The following is a 20,523-nucleotide window of genomic DNA, read 5'->3' on the forward strand; positions in this document are numbered from 1 at the left end:
ATATGAGGTAAAAGGGGAATGCAGTAATCAAAACCAGGGGCCATGTAATCTAGTGTTGTCTATTGCACAACCCAATGTTGGTGAAACATTTAACCCTGCCTTTATATTCACCATGGACCTTGACACTCTGCATCACACCCCGACACAACTCGACTGAAAAAGGATTGTCACTATTTTCAGTTATTCTCTGATAAAGAACAACTGTTGCCATGGTATGTATGACTTATTATTTAACATTTTACACAAGTTAAATTACCGTTTATTGGCTTTTATGCACAATCTGAGCGCCGTAACGTGGTGGGTGAATGAAAATTGTTGCATTAAAGGTTCAGTTCACCAAAAACACACAAAAAACGTACCTCTTGTGGTGTTTAGCTATGCAGGGTTTTTGTTTGTGGTATGCAAAGCATCACAAACAAAATTCAGTTAGTATAGCACAGTGGTGGAGGAAGTATTCAGATTATTTACTTAAGTAAAAGAAAAAATGCCTTAGAAAATTTACTTAAAGTATGAAAAGACAACGTTTTCATCCACTCAAGAATTCATTATGCAAAGAAATTGACCCTGTAAGTGTTATTTTGCTTATTTATAATTCATTTATAATAAATATATTCATGATATTTTAATTTTATTTATATGATATTGGAAGTATCCTGTCTAATGTAGGTGCATTACTGCCAGATTAACCCAGTAGATGGCGCTGGAGCAGAAATGAGCAACATTTATTCAGGAACATGCACCATGCACAGTTTGACAGTGGTGGAAAGTAACTAATTACATTTACTCAAGTACTGTACTTAAGCACAGATTCAAGATATTAATTTACTTGAGTATTTCTATTTCATGCAATTTTCTACGCCACTACATCTCAGGAGCAAATATTGCACTTTTTACTCCATTGTTTGATAGCTTTAGTTACCTCAAAGATTACAGTTTTTCATTCCCTTCTTGTCCAGTGAAAACAAAAAGAATTGAATTTGAATGTTTGTGATAAATTAAAGGATGTAGTGTTTATTCATGTGTTGAGAAATTCTCCTACTTCTTAAGCTAAATAAAGTATTTAAAACCATTTTGGATCAGCTGGAAAATGCATCGTCACAAAGCTGAAAACAGAAACATATGATGATCTTATAGAATATGATGCATTGCTGTAAATTAAACTACCCAACAGTATATAAATGAGTTTAAATTAGCACAACCTTAAACATCGACAGCAGTAAAATGCAACATACACATTAATGCAGAAGTGATATTAATCAAGAAAGATCATATAATAGTAAAACACTGATGGGGAACATTTTACTGCACAAGGACTTCTTTTACTTTACTTTTGGTTCTTTATGTAGGTTTTGCTGATAATGCTTACATACTTTTACTTAAGTAAAGTTTTGAATGCAGGACTTTTACTTGTAGTGGAGTATTTTTGCAGTGTGGTATTGGTACTTTTACTGAAGGAAACTATCAGAATACTTCTTCCACCACTGCATTTTGAACTGAGTTTGAAAGCATTTTTTTATTATTGGTGTGTTCAAGTTAAAATGGAGAGTTAAGTAGCTCTTTAATACCATTAACATTTAAGTAAACTTGCAGTTAATCACAAACCAATTGACACATAAAGAATAGGGGGCCTTTAATATTAATCTTCTTTGTGTGTTGGATCTTAAACTGAAGAAATACATCTCAAATGTCTCCACTCAGGTGTCAACGGTTTTGACAACATATTCATTAGAGGTAAGCTGATTTATCTTTGTCTATTTTCAACATTTTTATACCTTTTGTGTGTAGAATATTTAGAGTAAAATAAAGAGACAAGAAGTCACAGCTGTGGATTGTGTGTTTCAGGTGGTCCTGTCACACCTGGCCTTAACATGTGCTTTAGTTCTGGCCACTCTGGTTGCCATCCGCTGGTACATCAGAGATTCCTACAAGGTTGACGGCTTCAACCAGAAGCATGTGTTCATCACAGGCTGTGACAGCGGCTTTGGGAATCTGCTGGCCAGGCAGCTGGATGGAAAAGGCTTCCGCGTCACGGCTGCATGTCTCACAGAGAAAGGTGCAGCAGATTTGGCAGCACTGTCCTCCCCCAGGCTGAAGACCCTCCTGCTGGATGTTACAGACGGGGTGAGCATCAGGAGGGCGGTGGAGTTTGTGAGCAGAGAGGTCGGAGAGCGAGGTGAGCCGGGCCGGGCGGACAGCAGCAGGGGGTAACACACAGATAGGGTGCCAGCCAGAGTGAGGCACTGGGAGAGATAAAGGCAACCTGGACCATCACATCATCAACTCATCATCCTCCTACTGATTAACACACTCTCTCTCTCTTTGTAAAGGGAGAAAATACCTCATAGTTTGCATTTCTTAACAGAGATTCTCCAAACATAAATTTAAACTACAGATTGATAATAAAAAAAGTTTATCCTGACCAGAGTGTTAACTTTTTAGACTTTACTTTATTGGAATTAATGCCTGGTCTGTCTGTGTTGGTGGACATAACTCCCAAACACTATACAGTATGGACTACATTACTCTCCATAGTACTGTATGTTATATATTTTTGCATTTCAACACTGATTCTTCCAGCTAAGAGGATATAATGAGGCAAACCTGTTTGCACTTTCCACAAAGTAAAGTGACAAGGAGTAAACTAAAAATACAAAACACTGGGAAATAAAAAGGATGAAACACAACAGACTAAATCCACTGAGGAAGTGAGGATAATTAGGTGCAGGTAAAACCAATCTGGACGGGGTCGACAATCGCAAAGGCGGGAAAATACAAAAGGCAGGAAGCAATACTAGACATGACACACACATTGAGGAGTGAACTCATCAAAACAAAACAGAAAACACTAGAATGAATGAGACAAGAAAAGCCAGAACCATAGAAACCGAAATACTCTACACATATCCGAACAAATAATATACGCCACAAAGAGATATAAACACAAAACGGTCTCTGGGCCCAGCACCAGACCGTGACACATTTGCCAGTTTGCAGCTGGTCAGATGAGGCCTGTATGAACACATTGATGAGAAATGAATCAAGCCAACTGCAAAGACATTTCTGATATTTGTGAAGATGATAAATCAACAAAAGAGAAATAAAGATGAGAAGTTGATGTCTGCTTGTAACATTTTCTCTGCAGGTCTGTGGGGTCTGGTGAACAACGCTGGCAGGTCCACACCAATCGGTCCAACAGAGTGGATGCAGCTGGAGGATTTCACAAAGGTGTTGGATGTGAATCTGATAGGACTTATTGATGTGACGCTCCAGTTTCTGCCTCTGCTGAAGAAGGCCCGGGGCAGGCTTGTAAACGTGGCCAGCATACTGGGCAGACTGTCTATCACTGGTGGAGGATACTGCGTGTCCAAGTGGGGAGTGGAAGCCTTCTCCAACTGCGTCAGGTAGTGAGAAGACAACAGATATATTATCACACATTCTCTTAAGACAAGAAATACTATAAGAAACTAAACTAACATGCATGTTCAGTGCACATTCACAGTACGTTTTAGTTTTTTAGAATGATTGCCTCCAACCTCTGAAAGTCAATGAACATCTCTTTGGTCTTAGACACATTCAGTCAGTAGTGGAAAAAGTACTCACATCCTTTACTTAAACCTGCAGTAGGCAGAATATTTTTGGCATCATTGGGCAAAAAATCCATAATAACCTTTCAGCATATTGTAATTCAACTGCTCTGAGAGATAACAAGACTTCTGCACCTCCTCATGGCTCTGTTTTCAGGTTTTAAAAAATCTAGCATGTGACGGGAGACTTTGGCCAATCACAGGTCATTTCAGAGAGAGAGCGTTCCTATTGGCTGTTCATTCAACGGAGGCAGCTGTCAATCACTCACAAACTCCAATCAAACGGGCAAACTTGGCAACGCCGATCAAATATTCATTAATATTCTGTTACTGTAATGCCTATTTCTCTCCTCAAATGTTTTCAGAAACATCTTGTAGTGTACTGTTTAGCTGTAAAATGAGAAAGTTTGCTCCGGCTGGTGGGCGGTGCTTGGTATTTCCTCAACTGATCTCAACATGGCTGCCGGGTCACAAACGTTCATACTATATTTGTATTTTGGGTTTCTACTAGAACATGTTAACATGCTTTAATATTCAAAAAACACTTCTCATACCGGCTGTACTGCAGCATCTCTTTTCCCCCTCTGTCTGAAACGCTCTGATTGGTCAGCCGGCCCACTCTGTTGTGATTGGTCAATCAAACCGAACTCTTCGGACTCCACTCCAGCTCCGCTCTAACTAGCTTTGTTTGAGGGCGTGCCAAACTAGACGTTAGGCAGGTATTATGCAAATGTGTTACTTGGTGACATCACCACATTACAGAAAAAAATGCGGGACTTTAAGTGAGGCGTTTCAGGCAGTTCAGGAGCAGTGTTTCTGTGGGGGAGAGTAACTCCCTTTGGCGGGGACTTTGGACTTTGTAACTTCACAGACCTTTTACGTGCACAAAACACTATATAACACACTAAAGGAAAGGGGAAAAAGGACAAAACTATAATAGGTCCTCTTTAAAAGAAAATACACAATAAAATGTTTTCCAGCTGCACTAAAGAAATATACTGTTTTGCTTCTTCTACTCAGGAAGGAAATGTGGAGATTTGGCATCAAAGTGAGCATCATCGAGCCTGGTTTCTTCAAGACAGCCATTACTAGTGTGGATCTGATTGAAGCTGACCTGAGGAGGCTGTGGACCCGCCTCCCTCAAGACGTCAAAGACTCCTATGGAGAGACATACTTTGATGACTGTGAGTGGAAGTACAGTTGAAGACACTCAGCAACAAATAAATACTCTTAATGACTCCTCTGCTTTGTTTTTTCCTGTCAGATTTGAAAGCTCAGGACTTGTCCATGGGCCTCTTGTGCAGTTCAGATATCTCCAAGGTGACCTGGTGTATGGAGCACGCGCTGACAGCTCGCTTCCCACGCACACGTTACGGCGCAGGCTGGGATGCCAAGCTTTTTTGGATTCCTCTGTCCTACCTCCCTTCATTTGTGTCAGACTTTGTTATAAATTTGCTTCTTCCTTCACCTAAGAATAAAAGAAATGTCTTAACAGGCAACTAAACTATGACTATTTCTGAAAGTGATGAAATAAAATATAGTAACAAAAAAAAGTGTCCAGACTGTGTTACAAAATAGGAAATTTATTCATTTCATGTCTCAGCAGCAGCAATTTAAACCATATGGGCATGTTATTGTGGATGATCACAGATACAGTTTTCATTGGGCTCATTATGATACGAAATAAATCATTGTATAAAGTTAAGAATTCATTCTCTGTGTTTATAAAACGACCGTCTACATCTGCATCCTCAGGTCATGTGTTGCTCTTCAAGATAATCAACTACATTAATTAATTTCCATGCAAAACAAACATGTTCAAGTATCGCTCCAAACAATTTTCATATTGATTCAAAGTCATAAAGCAGAGAACATAATGAGTTTGATTACAATAAGTATGCTTTGCACACATGCATCTGTTTATACTGGAGCACATCTTTGAAAAATTGAATGGCATAAGTTAAAATCCAATTATTTTTGTCTTGCTTTTTAGTTTCCAGCCCTGAAATGAGGTATATAAACATGAAAAACGAAGTAAATACATCTTCAGTTTTGTTCAGTGGCCAAAAAAATTAAAAAAAAAATCTCAACACATTTCTCTAATAACCTTCGATCATATAAGTACTGTACATTCAGAATGCAGCTCTCTTTTTATCTGTTATTGTGTTTATGTTGAACTATTCATAGGATCTATTTCAAAGATATTTTCTGACAAAATCTCACTGTTCAAATTTACAAATATACAACTTATTTATTAACATTTCTATCAGCAGCTTCAGTGCAAAGATATACATATAGTACATCGGAATAAAGAAAAACATTAACACAAGAATTGGCATAAGAAAAGTCAGAAGGCATAGTCACAGGAGACTTTTTTTTTCTTCATTCTATAGAAATGTGTTTCTCTCTCCTAAAACAATTTGAGCTTTTGTACACAGGCTGCATAAAAAAATAAATTCTGTGCAAAGTGTGTTTTTTTTTCTTTTTCGATTCCCGTCTGCGAGAGAGGGGTTATACGTCGCTGTCCTCTTTCACGAGGTTGGCTGTGTCTTTGAAAGTGTCCTCGGTTGGCGAAAAGGTGCTCGGACGATCCCTCTTCTGAGGTTTGGCGGGGGGGACAAACGGAGAGGGCTCGGGGGCAGAAGAGTCCCCGCTGCTTCCTACTGGCTTTTCATCCTTCATCTGTCAAACAATGCAGAGAGTAAACCAGCCGAAAAAAATACCTGTACTTTCTGTTTTGTAACTGGTGTCTTAAAAATGTTCCAAACTTACCTCTGCATACGAACGGTTTTCAAATGTGGTGCTTGGGTTTAATTTCCGCTTGAATAAGCTCCACTTTGACTCCTGCAGACGAACACAAACAGTGAGGTGGCATCATAACATTTTTATGTAGACGAATATTCTAAAAACATACATACAGAGCTTTTAGAAAGGGGCTGAATAAAAGTATGTCTTTTCCTAAAAAAATAATATTATGATTGTGAATTAATTAGGGCTGTCAAAGTTAACGCGATAATAACGCGTTAATGCAACTTGCGATTTTTAGGTTGTAGCGGGCTCAGTTTAAAGCTAGAGTGAAGATATTGGTATCATATGAGACTAGGAAACCAGAGGATACCATTGGTACCCACGATGTCACACTAGCTTGTCGCAAAGGATGTTAAATAACGCTCCAAACTAACGCTAAATTTTGGCGAGGAAAAACTGGCATGGCCATTTTCAAAGGGGTCCCTTGACCTCTGACCTCAAGATATGTGAATGAAAATGGGTTCTATGGGTACCCACGAGTCTCCCCATTGCAGACATGCCCACCTTATGATAATCACATGCAGTTTGGGGCAAGTCGTAGTCAAGTCAGCACACTGACACACTGAAAGCTGTTGTTGTCTGTTGGGCTTGAGTTTGCCATGTTATGATTTGAGCATATTTTTTATGCTAAATGCAGTACCTATTGTTTTGTGTTGTTTATTGATTTCCAAAAATAAATATATACATACATTTGCATAAAGCAGCATATTTACCCACTCCCAGTTAGTGTGGAAAAAAACAATAAACAGCCAAGTTTGACGGTTATCGCCCAGTTTTCGGTACGAATCCCAAGTGCTCTAAAGAAGGCTGCCTCTGCCATGCCTGGTTTCACTGACACTGGTGTCTCTATCAGGCTGCAGAATACATCAATATTTACTGTGGCAACAAGTTAACGCAATGGAGCGGGGGAAAGAGAATGTGACTAGTGGCCGATTGTTATCAATTACACCTTTAATACTACTATTAATGATAACAATAATAATTTAGCTCACATAGTTTTATACGGACAATACTAATAGACTCACCTGCACAGGTTTGGTGCCGACAGAAGTAGTGTTCACAATGCCCGCACTCTGATCTACGCGATACGCCGGGTTCACAAAGTTGTTCTCCAGCTGTTCACCGCTCACATTAACAGTCACCTGTTGAGAAATAGGTTGTCATGTTAGTGTCATCAGCCAGGACGATTGATCTAATTGGCTTAACTAATTACATTTTCTTTCATTTTGAATGGTTAATAAAATAATCAGGTGGTGCACGTACTGTTACGTCCCAGTCCTATATCTAAGTTACAGTATGTTTTCCTTGTTTCCAGTTTTCAATTCCTGTTTTTTTTTCATATACTCACCTTTGTCTCTCGTTTCAGATACTTGTGTTTCCCACCTGTGTGATTACCTACCTCACCCTGATGATTTTCACCCTCATTACCACCCGTATTTAGTCTGTGTGCTCCCCTTCTGTCTGTGCCAGTTTGTCTTTAGTGAGCAGTGCAGCGATTATCTTCCCAGTTTATTCCAAGTGTTTATGACATTGTTTCTGGATTTTTTGACTAAGTCTCTGCCCAGTGTTTTTGATACCATCAACTGTCTTTCCCGGACAGTTACCTGTATACTACTCTGTGTTTTTACATAGTAAAGACTCTTGCTTGTATTTTTTGTCAAGGAGTCATGCTTTTGGGTCCTTTTCCTGCTGGTTGCCGGTGTACTGTAACCCTGATACAGTATGTACATCCATAAATTCTCTGCAGTTGCTGCATAACGATAATTTATCTGCACAGAAATACCAAAAATACCTGCTTTGTTGCTAACTTATCACAATGTTTTGACCACAAACAGTCCAAGGACCCTAAATAAGCTGTCATGCCCGTGTAGAATAGAAGAACAATTTGGCACGACACGGCAGTGTGGGTATTTCTTCTTGTGTTTTTTTATAATTAAGTATTTGGCAATGACAAGGCTCTCCTAGCCAGCAAACACATCCATAAATATTATTCCTATCACTTACTTTACAGCTGTACAATTTAATATCTTCATCCTGAAGACAAACATACCTTAAGCATTATAAATCAAAGCCCTCATTTTGTTAGCTTCAGCAGAAACAAAAACAAAAACATCAAAAAACACATTCAGGTGTTTATTTTACTACTGTCTCTATTTGTGTCTGTGGATTTCTCCTAAATTCACCAAAAGTTAACATTAGATAAAGCCTCACTTATATATTTAAACATACAAATTCAGAAAACTTGTAACACAAAAAATAATTATCTTAATGTAAGTAATCAACTGGGGAAGTTTCATGGTGATATCTATTAGTTACATTTTTTTTATCCTGTTCACCTGTAGTGTCTCCAAAATGTATGAAATTTTACAATAAAGGCCATTTTCTCAAAATGATTTTGTTCTCATACTTTGAGCCAGAAATCTCCACTTTAGTAGCACTTACATACACAAAACTTTCCAGTTTCATTCCTATCTATATTATGAAGGTTTTTAACGGGGGGTTTGTTCATACATCATTCATAGCCTGATTTATAGCAGCAATGCTTTGTTTTTCTCTGGAACATGAGTCTACTAACTATCCGCCGCTGGAAGCCTTAGTTTATCTGTGGCGTTAATGTAACATGTAACTCCATGTGGGAAATAAAACACTCATTCATTCATTAATAAGTACCTGTGTGGCATGAATGACAGCAGGATCACCGGACGCTCCAGGAGCTGTGGCGTATAACGGGTTCTCAAATGTGATTGGCTGCCTCCCAGCTTCCATGGCAAAATTATCATCCTATGGAGATATTACATTGATGAGATTACTTTTCACATTCATTAAAGACACGGCAATAATTGTTTCTCAACTGCTGCTTACACAAGCAGCTCTAGAAGGAATGCTAAAATAAAAAGTTGTCAATAAACACCACATAGAGCACCAGTTTGTGAGTCAAAAATGGTGAGAGTAGGGAAATATTAACTGCTAATGAGCGTCCTCCAGGACTTACCATCTGCATGGCTGTGTCAATGAATGACACTCCAATGTGTGATGGTCCGAGGTCAACATTATCACCGGAGCGAAACATCACCCCGTTCCCCGTGTCACCGGACTTCACCAGGCTGCTGAGGCTGGACAAACAACAGAACACTTCAATTTGAACTTTGATCTAAATTCTGTGTGCATCAGCTTTAGTACAGTTTTCATAAACAGAGAGTCAAAAAGGGAATAGAGCCAACGTACCTGGGTAGTTTGGGCATGGAGGGGATGAAAGATCCTGTCCGTTTGTAGTTGAGGAAAACCCCGACAGCCAGAGCTCCAGTGATCAGGATGATAATAACTGCCAGTAGAACCGCCACAGCTAAAGAAAAAGTATAACATATTTAGTTGTATGCATATTAGACAATGAGTCCACTTTAGCACTTCCGGTTCTCTTGTCTTAATGGGTTTTTAGTTAGATGCCCTAAATAAGGTCTGTGGTTAACACAAGCTGAAGAGATTTTAACGTTTTGTTCCACAACATAAAATACATCAATAAATACCCCAGTCGTGAATTTTGAAGCCTGTATATGTCTTAAAAAAGGTAGTTGCTAACAAGTGGCTAAATGAGACTACTCAACGACATCACGTTTACTCGTCCGCCGTTATAGCCTTGTTGTGTATACTTGTGTTCATGGGGCCGCGGTGTAGTTTGTCTATAGCCTAACGTTAGCTTTTTACTTCTGGCAATTGCATTTACAAGCGGTGTTCATTTGTGAAGATTATCTTGCTGAGCAAAACTTGCAAGTATCATAAACGTGTGTTTGCCACAGAGCTTATTTTCTGCAATAATCCAAAACCCAATGGAAAAATCCCATTTGCTTTTGGTCAAGGGAACCAGGGCGATGCTAACTTTCTGGTTGGCCTACAAAAATCACTGGAGCACTCTATGAGGTGCTGATCACAAACATTTCTTCTGTAATAACATTTTGCTGACTAGTCCTTAACTGTTCGTGCTCTTTGGATCACCCATTAGTTTGTTAAACCAATAAAAACGTTAAACAGTGACATCGATTGAAGAATTACTTGGTTATTTATTAAGGAAATGTGTGATTTAGATCGTCAGCAGTTGCTGAGCCAGACTGTTTTGTTGGCCTGAGTAGCTTTGTGTTACTTCATCACATTTGGCCTTGATCTGCTCCAGTAAAGCAAACAGATCATGACTGAGCAGCAGCTCCCACATGTCAGCCAGTGCGTGTGTGAAGGACTCCCTCAGGTTTTGGTTGGAAGAATTAGTTTAAGTTAAAGAAGAGAGCTTAATATTAAGTATAGTATTAGTATTAACATAAGTATCAAGTGCCATGAACTGATAGATAATGGGTGAATTACAGTACCTGTTCCTGCTGGAGCGCCCCTAGACTTCCCCATCTCACAATAGCTGCCCACATAACCGTACGGACATCTGCAGAAAAGTCATGATAAACACAATTTTCTTACTTGGGAAAACAACATCTTGAAGTGTATTTACCACAAATATCAGGCATTACTGGATATGACTGATGGAGAATCAATCAATCACTGGTGTGAATGGCAACAACCAAACTCACTTGCACTTGGGCAGACCGCCTTCATCAGTGTAGCAGGTTCCACCATTCATGCATCTACATGCAACGGGCATTGCAATGGATGCCTCAATGGCTGCAGGAGCAAAAGCCAGGCATACACAGAATCAACAACAACAACAACAACAACATCACACCACAGGAGCAGCCAGGCACATATGAAGAATGGATTTAGGAATGCAAAATGAGATGCAACACAACAGCCAACACGAGAGTGCAGGCGGCAGAAGCACTCAGGCGGTTGTTTACCTGCATCACATTCATTGGAGTCAAACTGCACCGGAGAGGAGCCTTGGGGGCAGGCGCAGGTGTATCCACCAGGCCGGAGGAGACACAGGTGACTGCACACGTTCTTACAAGGGTTGGGTACTGGAGAGGAAAGAGCACAAAGAATAACACTGTTAGATATTGTTCAGAGCAGGGATTTTATAATTGCATTTCTGTTTGATTCTGATTTTGAGGCATATTTTGTGTTATCTATCTTAGGTTATTTGTCTGTAACTCTTGTCTTTCTTGGCCAGGACACACATGGAAAAAAGATTGTTACTCTCAATGAAGCTTTCATTGTTAAAGTTACTATGATGAACTTTAATTTTGTGTTTATTTTGGCAGCAGGGTTTAAAACCCGGCTCAGTCCTCATTCTGGCTCTCCCATGTCGTATGTAGGTCATAGAGAGGCATCAGTATTGAGTTGAGACTGTTTCCTAACCACTCAGAAGTTCCTCACAGTACCTTTAAATAAAGATTTAAACATAACTGTTAATTACTATCCTCTCTTCTCTTCTGTACTTTTTCTTTGAAGTAGTAAATATACTAAATTTGCTGAATAAAATTGTCAAATCGATTCATAATTTCATTTTTATAATGTGACATACTGAGAACCTTTTCTTAATATGTCTTACAAACCTTGTTGCAGGTCACTACATTGTCTTGTTTAAAGGGCATGAGTGTGTCAGCAATAATCCAGCGTCAGTTTATGTGATCCCTTAAACATGTTCTCTCTTTATATGAATCCCTCTGTTCTGACCTGACTGGTTGTGTCGCTGCTCCTGGTAAATGCGGACTTGAGTCAGCCAGGGGTTGATGGTTAGGACTTTGACTTTATGTCCTTTCCCAAACTTGTTAGTCTTCCACACTTCGCCTTTCTCTTTTGTTGTCCAATACACGTGCCCCTCAAACACATCCAGACTGTAGGGATGGCCAATGTCTGGAACAGAGAGAACACGAGACTTTAAATCACCTTTACACATTGTACCCTTAAATCTGTTTGTATTTCTAGCAGTCAGTGTTCTGACCTCCTGATATGACGATCTTCCTGTCTGTGCCATCAGGCTTCATGGACTCGATGATGTTTTCTTTGGAGTCACACCAGTAGATCCTGTTTCCATTCAGATAGTCCAGAGCCAGCCCAGTAGGCCAGCCCAGGTCCTCCTCCTTCACCAGCACCTCTCTGTGCTGACCGTCCATCCACGCTGATTCTATTCTGGGTTTCCTGCCCCAGTCTGACCAGTACATCATTCTGCAACACAAAAGATTATTTTGTTGTAGATTTAATTCCTTTTCATACTGTACAAAGGAATTAAGGATGCAAACATATTTGTTACATTAAAGCTCTACAGCTTCATACCCGAGTGATGGATTGACAACGATAGCAGCGGGCTGGTCCAGGTCTGCGTGGATCAACCACTTCCTGTACCGCCCATCTAGTTTGGCCACTTCAATTCGATTGGTGCCTGAATCAGTCCAGTAAATGTGCCTGTAAAAGGTGATAAATGCATACTGAGGAACTGACTCAAATTTCGAGCAACCTCTGCAAAGGTTAAGTCATAGACTTGGTGATTTACCCGCCAACCCAGTCCACGGCGATGCCGTCAGGATTAGCGATGTATCTCAGGTTCAGATCCACCTCTTTCACCGGGTTGTTGCCGTGATCGTTGAATGTGGTCATGTAGGCGCGTTTGATGGAGCCGAACTGAGATCCCCGACCCAGAACTGTCCAGTACACAACACCTACAGCACATCAGGAGATAAAAGGTTATTCAAACTTTTAGATTCATTGCAGCTAACAACAACAACAACATTAAAAGGTTTACAGTTAGAAGTCTTACTGAGTCCTTGTCCTTCTGGATCCCACAGGTAGTCCAAGGCTTGGATGTGCTCAGCGTTGTCCACATAGTCTGAATACTCCTCAGTGGACAGGTTGAAACGACGGATGCGAACGTTGTCTGGCAACAGCAGCACCGGTGGGTTTCCTATACAGAAATTAAGGTGTGATGAATGCAAGTGGCAATTTCAATGTAGAGTCTGGATTAAAGGGATAGTTTGGGTGCTTTGAAGTGGGGTTTTATGAGGTACTTATCCATAGTCGGTGTATTACCCACAGTAGATTACTGTTGGTGTGCCCCCAGTTTGGAGAAACAGACAGAAGTACTGGTGTTAAACTGAAATCTGTGACCGCAGAGAGCCAGCAACAATAGAGGTCACCATTTCTGATGACCAGACGTTTAGAGTTTTAAGTAAAAAATATTAAAATACATATTTTGTTTTTTAAAAATTTAGTTTTGTGTGTTTTCTGTCACGTATTTGTCTTATTTTTTATTATTATTACAGTGGGGTAACATTTTCTGACGACAGTCGTCAGGAATGGTGACTTCATGTATTGCTGGCTCTCTGGGGTCAGATTCTGGTGGTCACAGATTTCAGTGTAACACCATCCCTGTTCCACAGCACTATATTGCTTTGCTCCGCCAACCTTCTTCTACTGTAGGTAATACACCGATTGTGGATAAGTACCTCATACAACCCCACTTCAAAACACCCGAACTATCCCTTTAACACACTAATGAAAGGGAACATTTGTAAAGTATTGTCTTCTACGTGTGAATGTCGAGCTCTTACCCTGGGCAGCACACTCTGTGCCATGCGGCTCACCAAAAGAGAGAAAGCCTTCAGCACAAAAGCACTCGTAGCTGCCCTTTGTGTTCTTGCAATCCTGAGGACACGTGCTGTACACCTCACACTCATTCACATCTGTTTCCAAAAGCAGAAGACATGAAAAAAACATACATTGAATATATAAAACTACTTGTGTGTCAGTGTTTAAATGGACTGAGTACACGACCGACTAATTGATGTGACGTTTACCTTCACAATTGTGTTTTTCTGTCGTTCTGGGCATGTAGCCGGACCTGCATGAACAGAGGATGCCTCCCTGCGTCAGGTCAGTACAGTTGTGTTCACAGATGTTGTCACTGCACGTGTGGCTACTGCCGTGGTCTGACAGGAGCAAATACAAAAACACACCAAATGTCAAACTAGACACTCATGTAGGTAATCGTATAGAAAGCATCACAGCATATGGAAAGCAACTTCTTTCCAGGCATATAAGAATGCTGAACCCACGATCCTGCATTTCAATGGTATCTTGTCTCCAAAATTCAACACATTTTAACCTTAAACAGTATTAGAAACCAATTATTTATCTGAATTTTAGTACACCTGCAAGTTTAAAAAGATCTTTTTTCACTTTTCATCTCATCATCATTACTCATATACTGTAGTTTCTTTGTTGATGTACTCACGGCAGCCGAGCTCATCCGACTGGTCTCCACAGTCGTCATAATCATCACAGGCGTACTGCAGAGGGATGCATTGCCCGTTACTGCACTTGTACTCATCATCTGTACACGGTCCATGAGTGGGACTTTGGCCTAAATGGAGAGAAACATATCAACTCAAGAGAGGCTGAAGATGCACGTTCAAAAAATACAACATGACATTAGATTGAGTAGATAAATGAGGCCGTCAGCTACAATCTATCACACTCACAGTTTTCCTGTTTCTCATCAGAGCCGTCACCACAGTCATCTACAGAGTTACACAGCTCGTGGCTGTAGATGCAGCGGTTGTTGTCGCAGCGGAAACGGAACGGAGTCTCACACTGGATTTCCACTGTGGATGAACAAGAAAACCTTACAGCAAGAATTAAGTTTGCCAGATTCTTGGCAAGAATCTAATAAGCTTTAGTTTTGTGTGTGTGCTTGACTTGTGCGTGTTTATACTTACAGCAGAGGTGAAGCTCCTCGTCTGAGTTATCTCCACAGTCGTTGTCTCCGTCACATTTCCAATGAGGCTGGACGCACACGTGGTTCTTACACTCAAACAGGAAGGGGGGGCAGTACGTGCCGTTGGGGTAGCGGGTCGCTGAAAGTCAGTGATAAGAAAGTATGCATGTCACTTATGTTAAAACTCTCTTTATGTGATGGAGACAATAATTATCACCAAAGAGACACTTACGACAAGATGTCTCATCTGTGTAGTCCAGACAGTCGGCATTGCCATCACATTTGAAGCGCTCAGCGATACAGTGTCCACTGCCACACTGGAAGTATCCGGGATGACAAGTCCGCAACTCTGCAACACAGCCGAACCAGCACGAAATGTAGCTTCACTTCACATCAAAATATACACCACTCTAGGGCTGCAAATAACGATTATTTTCATTGTCGGTTAATCTGTTGATTATTTTCTCGATTACTGTATTAGTTGTTTGGTCTATAAAATGTCAGAAAATGATGAAAAATGTCGATCAGTGTTTCCCAAAAGCCCAAGATGATGTCCTCAAATGTCTTGTTTTGTCCACAACTCAAAGATATTCAGTTTACTGTCATAAAGGAGTAAAGAAACCAGAAGATATTAATTTTTAAGAAGCTGGAATCAGAGAATTTAGACTTCTTTTCTTAAAAAATTAGTCAAACCGATTAATTTAACAGCTGACAACTAATTGATTAATCATTGCAGCTCTACACCATTCATGGTAAGGGGAGCTTCTTCTTTGTCATGACAACAGTAAGTTGAATAAAAGTCTCACAGCATCTGAAATCCCCACATTTTTTCTTTCTTCCTACATGTGAGATACTCTTTTATTCCATTTATCTCATCTAGAATAACTTCTAGATACGTGATGTCCAGTGATCTATCTACATGCGTGTTCTACCAGCACCGTAAGGAAGAAATCCCTCAGATGTATCAGAGTGAATAAACAACTTTTGAATAGATGACTATTGGTGGTCCTGTCTGTCTACGCTTCAAAACGAGACGTTTTATTGCTTCTTTGTTTAGTGCAGCCCTCCGTTACTCACAAACAGCCGGCCAACAAAGAGCCTCCACTTACCACAGTCCCTTTCATCCGAGTTGTCCTCACAGTCGTTGTCATGGTCACAGACCCAACGGTCGGGAATGCAGCGCAGATTTTCACAGCGAAACTCGCTCTCTGTGCACGCGCGTGGAGCTGAGGTAAAAACATGAAAACACAAAGTGTGGAATCAAGCGAGTGCAGGACTTCATTTTAGTTTTATTAACAAACACATTAATCAGAGGGATGTGAAAAGCTGTTGTGTGTCCAGAATTCAACTTTGACACATTTCTTAAAGCTGTCAAGGGTTTTTAAATCTATTATTTTACTCCATATTATGACAAAAACACACTCACACCAGCAGTATGTGCAGCCATTACTCTGCAGTGAGCTCATGAGTTCACTGGAGACAAACTCTCCTGGCATCAGCAGCGCAGCAACCAGTAAAGGGGAGCGGTACCACCATGATTTAACCCCAGTCACTGTTCCTCCTTTGAGAAGCTACATTATCTCTATTAACTGGCATGTTCTCAGACATGTTTAAATTCTCCAGGGCAAAGGGTGACGGACTCCTTCACTCCCTCTTTCTGACACGCTGAGGACAGCCTGTTTCTCTAGCAGATAAGACTGCCTCTCTCAGCACTCAGGCACAAGTGTCGAGCCTCTTACAAAACCTCCCCGCTGTCTGATAAAAATGATAGCAGGACTATTCTTTGCCATCAACACTCCTTTTTCATTTGGACAATCCACAGGAGCTGAGGTAAAATCCCCTCAGTAAACCTACTTAAAAGACACTTAGATGATATCAAAACAATGTTCCAAGCTTCTCACTGTTTACACTCTCAAACCAAACCTTCATCTGAATGATGTGACTTTATCAGTGATGGTGAACAGCACTCACTGCAGCTGCGTTCATCAGAGTTGTCCCCGCAGTCGTCGTCGCCGTCACACTTCCATCTCAGCGGGATGCAGCGGTGGTTGTCACAGCGGAAGTCTCCGTTAGGGTCACAGGTCACTTCGTCTGGGGAAGGAGCAGATACATTAAACAGGTTGTCGTTTTAAGGTATGTTTAACGCTCAACTAAGCACATCTTTTCTCCTCGCTCTGCCAAAAAGCCAGAAGGACGTTCTTTTCTGTGACCATTTGTTTAAACTTCAAGAGCACCTTAAGGTTCGCTGGACTTCCTGCATTTAGAGGATGAGAATGAGATTTGTATTTATAAACGCAGGCATAAGCTGATTGAACTAAAGATATTTAGCGCCTTTTTTCCCCAGGTAGAATATAACATGATGCTACATGAAAATATTTGTAAGAGAAAATACAAATAGGAGCAAACAAAATAATTGTTTACATCTGTTCGATGCACTGGCTCAGATTTTTAGGTACCATGAATAAGTGCTATTTAGTCAGGCTTTATCTATACAGCACATTTCATACCCATGGGAAAACACAAAGGGCCTTATGCAAGATCATTTTCGTATTCTTAACTTTCTCTTACTATTTTTGTACTGTGCGCTTGTACGAGTGTGCCACATCAGATTCAGATTCAAACGCTTCTAACTGTGTAAATTTCCTGTGTAAAAAAGATGAATGCCACCTGTGCGTAATTGAGTGTGTGTTTGAGAATTATAAATTAGCTTAATAAACGCCGCAATGGTACCATATAAGGTTACGTGTCCTGCCCCATGTGCCTGGTGGAAGGAGGCTGGATCAAAATATACTTTAAACGAAGTAAATATACTATAAACGAATGCAATCTAATACAACAGCCCTGCAATAAATTCTACCTTCATGAAGATTGTAATGTTCACTTAAAGGTGCTGTTGATAACATTGATAGCATTCAGCCACTAGATGTCGTACTCTCCCTCCCAGTTCAATTGCATTTACTTCACAACAAGTCGTTGCAGGAAATGTACCGTTAATCTCAGCCATTTATCTGTTTTTTCGAACCTAACTGACGACCCAGAGATACCACGTGACACCAACGTTGTTTTACTATCGGCTCACAAGCCGTGTTAGAGGTGGGAACCAAACGTCAGATATCTTCCACAGAGGTAAACAAAACAATCATTTTGGACCCGCCAACTTTTTTTAAATGATTATTTCACAATCAGTACTTTTATTTGGCACCTTTCTAAAAGCTCTGTGGAAGTATTATTTAAAATATATATATATATTTGTCTACATAAAAATGTTATCATAAGACCTTTAATGTTGAAACTGTTTTATAGAAGTGTTGGTTCAACTTTACGGTCATTTTGAAAGCTGTAGTAGCTCAAGGTGCTTTTGAATTATACTCTGTGAAACATGGTTCTAATATTTTAGTCTATTGTTTAAAAATGCGGTGAACTAAATATTAGAAACTCCTCTCAGTGTAACAATAATGCAGTGCAAGATCACCACAAACTGCAGCAGAGTTGAATAAACACATCTCTAAAACCTGTGCATGAAGGTTGGATTCACTGCAGAGTTGTTGTGTTAAACTGGATTTATTAGGTTTACCTAATTAACTGGCAACTGAGTGATTATTATGTGTTTATCAATGAGAGCAGCACAATATGCCTGGAAATGTTTAGACTATTAAGTAATGATGAAATGTCAGTTTGAGATGAAAAGCATCTTGTTTTTTAATTAAACTGCACTAGTCATAGAGGGAGGAGAGCAGCAACTTTAGCACAGATGGGTGACCTCTATCCATGTTAGTGTGTGTCTGTAGAGGATAAGACTGCAGGAGATGAGAAGCACAGACGGGAAAGGAGTGGAGGAGAGCTGGTCTGAGCCGTCTCTACTGCACAATGCTGCTGGGGGTCAAAGATAGCGCGGTGTTAGCCAGTCCTGCCCTCCTCACCCTCCACCTGGCCCATCTGCTACATTCTTACGGGAAGATTAGAGCGGATCTCCCGTCCTGCGCCGGCATGGCACTAATGGAGCGAGGGCCTCCGATAAGAGACGGGGAGGGCCGCGGCGGCGAGTGTGTTTGGATCGTAGCAAAGTACAAAGAGACTTGTGTGAACCCTTCTGCCCCCACGCAAGGACAGAGCAACAACACACACACACACACATATATGTAGACTCATAGCACCGGACAGCTCATAAATCTGTGGTGCTCTTAAGGAGAGGCAAATGGTGGGGGAGGGTGAGCGGTGAGACCCTCTCCATCAGCACCTCCCCACTACCTCACTGCATAATGTTCCACAGGAGGCTGAGGTGTTGGCTAATTGCCCCTCACTCACTTCCTTGAACGCATAATCTTGTTTCCATGCTGTAAAGTTTTTAATCTTCAGCGATCTCTGGAATCATCTCACTATCAGCAAATAAGTGTGGCGAATGAACTGAAGCTTTAACATAAAGTTTGATTGCATATTCAATCGTAATAACAAACAGTCTTTGACTTAGTGCCGTGATGTAAACGGGACCTCAGTTCTGTCTCAAGGATGGCTGTCGCAGACTCACCACAGAAGTGAATACGAAATGTGAAAAATATGAATATGAAAATGATAGAAGTGTTGGCCTATTGCTAAGCTGAACTAGCCTGTATTCCTGAATACTTCTCTATATACTTCTCTGAAAACTTCTCTTTTTGGCCAATAATATATTACTATTATTTACTATTACTATTTTTTTATTTCAATATAGTGGGATGATTGTTTTTTCCAGATGATCTATGTGACTTGTGACATATATTTGACTTATTTTTTGATATGTTGTATTTAATATATATTATTTTACTATTAATCTTGATGTTTTTAGTTCTTTTTTTCATGAAGACATGCTCTGTCCCCCTTTGTGGCAGTATCATGATGCCTTCAAACTCGTGAACTCATGTTTACAACATGGGAAGTCGTGTACACGAGCAACGGCAATATTAATGTTACTGTCGGCGTCTAGAAGCCACAGAGGCTAACAATTTAGCAAGCTAGTAAATGGGTAACATAATGCAGTAAATGCAAAAAATTAACTTCCATGGGCTCCGCCATTTCTCACATAGTAAACACGACCCCATTTGAAAGCACCATCAGACAGGGTCGTTCAGCTCTGCTCTGATTGACCACCTTGAGTGTAGATTGCCTCTCAATCATGCAGATCACAATCACCTGAGTGATGAATGTGTTGGTGTCTATATGTTACTCGCTCTGCTTTGTGAAGGGGATTTGATAATGCCTGACGAAGATCTCTGTTAGAACGAAACGTTGCACAATTAAACTTGCTGGGAGCTTTTTAATACAGTGTGCGGATCTTCTGTTTGACGCAGACTCACCACAGCCCTGCTCATCACTGTTGTCTCTGCAGTCGTTGTGGCCGTTGCAAACAGACCACAGTGGCACGCAGCGGTAGTTGGTCCTGCAGTTGAACTCTGTGTGGTTGTCACAGCGATGTGCCGGTCCCACTGGGGAGAAAAACAACATAGTTGT

General features: G+C 40.5%; 2 protein-coding genes across 5 annotated transcripts in view; one reads left to right on the top strand and one right to left on the bottom strand.

Annotated features, from left to right (window-relative positions):
* The first annotated feature begins 92 nt into the window (after positions 1-92).
* rdh1 (retinol dehydrogenase 1) lies at positions 93-5,292 on the top strand. Its single transcript, XM_037790241.1, has 6 exons — positions 93-212; positions 1,699-1,731; positions 1,843-2,173; positions 3,143-3,401; positions 4,605-4,768; positions 4,849-5,292. Exons 1-6 carry the CDS (start codon positions 210-212, stop codon positions 5,085-5,087), a joined length of 1,029 nt encoding a protein of 342 aa, XP_037646169.1. The 5' UTR covers positions 93-209; the 3' UTR covers positions 5,088-5,292.
* Positions 5,152-20,523, bottom strand: part of lrp2a (low density lipoprotein receptor-related protein 2a) — a 60,899-nt gene continuing 45,527 nt past the window's right edge. For all 4 annotated transcript variants that reach the window (XM_037790240.1, XM_037790238.1, XM_037790239.1 and 1 more), the window contains 23 exons: positions 20,370-20,498; positions 17,011-17,130; positions 16,149-16,265; positions 15,272-15,388; positions 15,041-15,178; positions 14,804-14,926; positions 14,557-14,685; positions 14,120-14,251; positions 13,874-14,005; positions 13,084-13,227; positions 12,820-12,985; positions 12,603-12,731; positions 12,271-12,494; positions 12,003-12,182; positions 11,225-11,344; positions 10,961-11,051; positions 10,748-10,815; positions 9,618-9,735; positions 9,385-9,505; positions 9,063-9,173; positions 7,418-7,534; positions 6,357-6,428; positions 5,152-6,266 (listed from right to left, as the gene is read on the bottom strand). In XM_037790240.1, the coding sequence (XP_037646168.1) occupies positions 6,096-6,266; positions 6,357-6,428; positions 7,418-7,534; positions 9,063-9,173; positions 9,385-9,505; positions 9,618-9,735; positions 10,748-10,815; positions 10,961-11,051; positions 11,225-11,344; positions 12,003-12,182; positions 12,271-12,494; positions 12,603-12,731; positions 12,820-12,985; positions 13,084-13,227; positions 13,874-14,005; positions 14,120-14,251; positions 14,557-14,685; positions 14,804-14,926; positions 15,041-15,178; positions 15,272-15,388; positions 16,149-16,265; positions 17,011-17,130; positions 20,370-20,498 (2,969 nt within the window). In that variant the 3' untranslated portion in view covers positions 5,152-6,095. The remainder of the gene's footprint in view (positions 6,267-6,356; positions 6,429-7,417; positions 7,535-9,062; positions 9,174-9,384; positions 9,506-9,617; positions 9,736-10,747; positions 10,816-10,960; positions 11,052-11,224; positions 11,345-12,002; positions 12,183-12,270; positions 12,495-12,602; positions 12,732-12,819; positions 12,986-13,083; positions 13,228-13,873; positions 14,006-14,119; positions 14,252-14,556; positions 14,686-14,803; positions 14,927-15,040; positions 15,179-15,271; positions 15,389-16,148; positions 16,266-17,010; positions 17,131-20,369; positions 20,499-20,523) is intronic.

This window comes from Sebastes umbrosus, chromosome 13 (genome assembly GCF_015220745.1).
Source record: "Sebastes umbrosus isolate fSebUmb1 chromosome 13, fSebUmb1.pri, whole genome shotgun sequence".
NCBI classification, from domain to species: Eukaryota; Metazoa; Chordata; class Actinopteri; order Perciformes; family Sebastidae; genus Sebastes; species Sebastes umbrosus.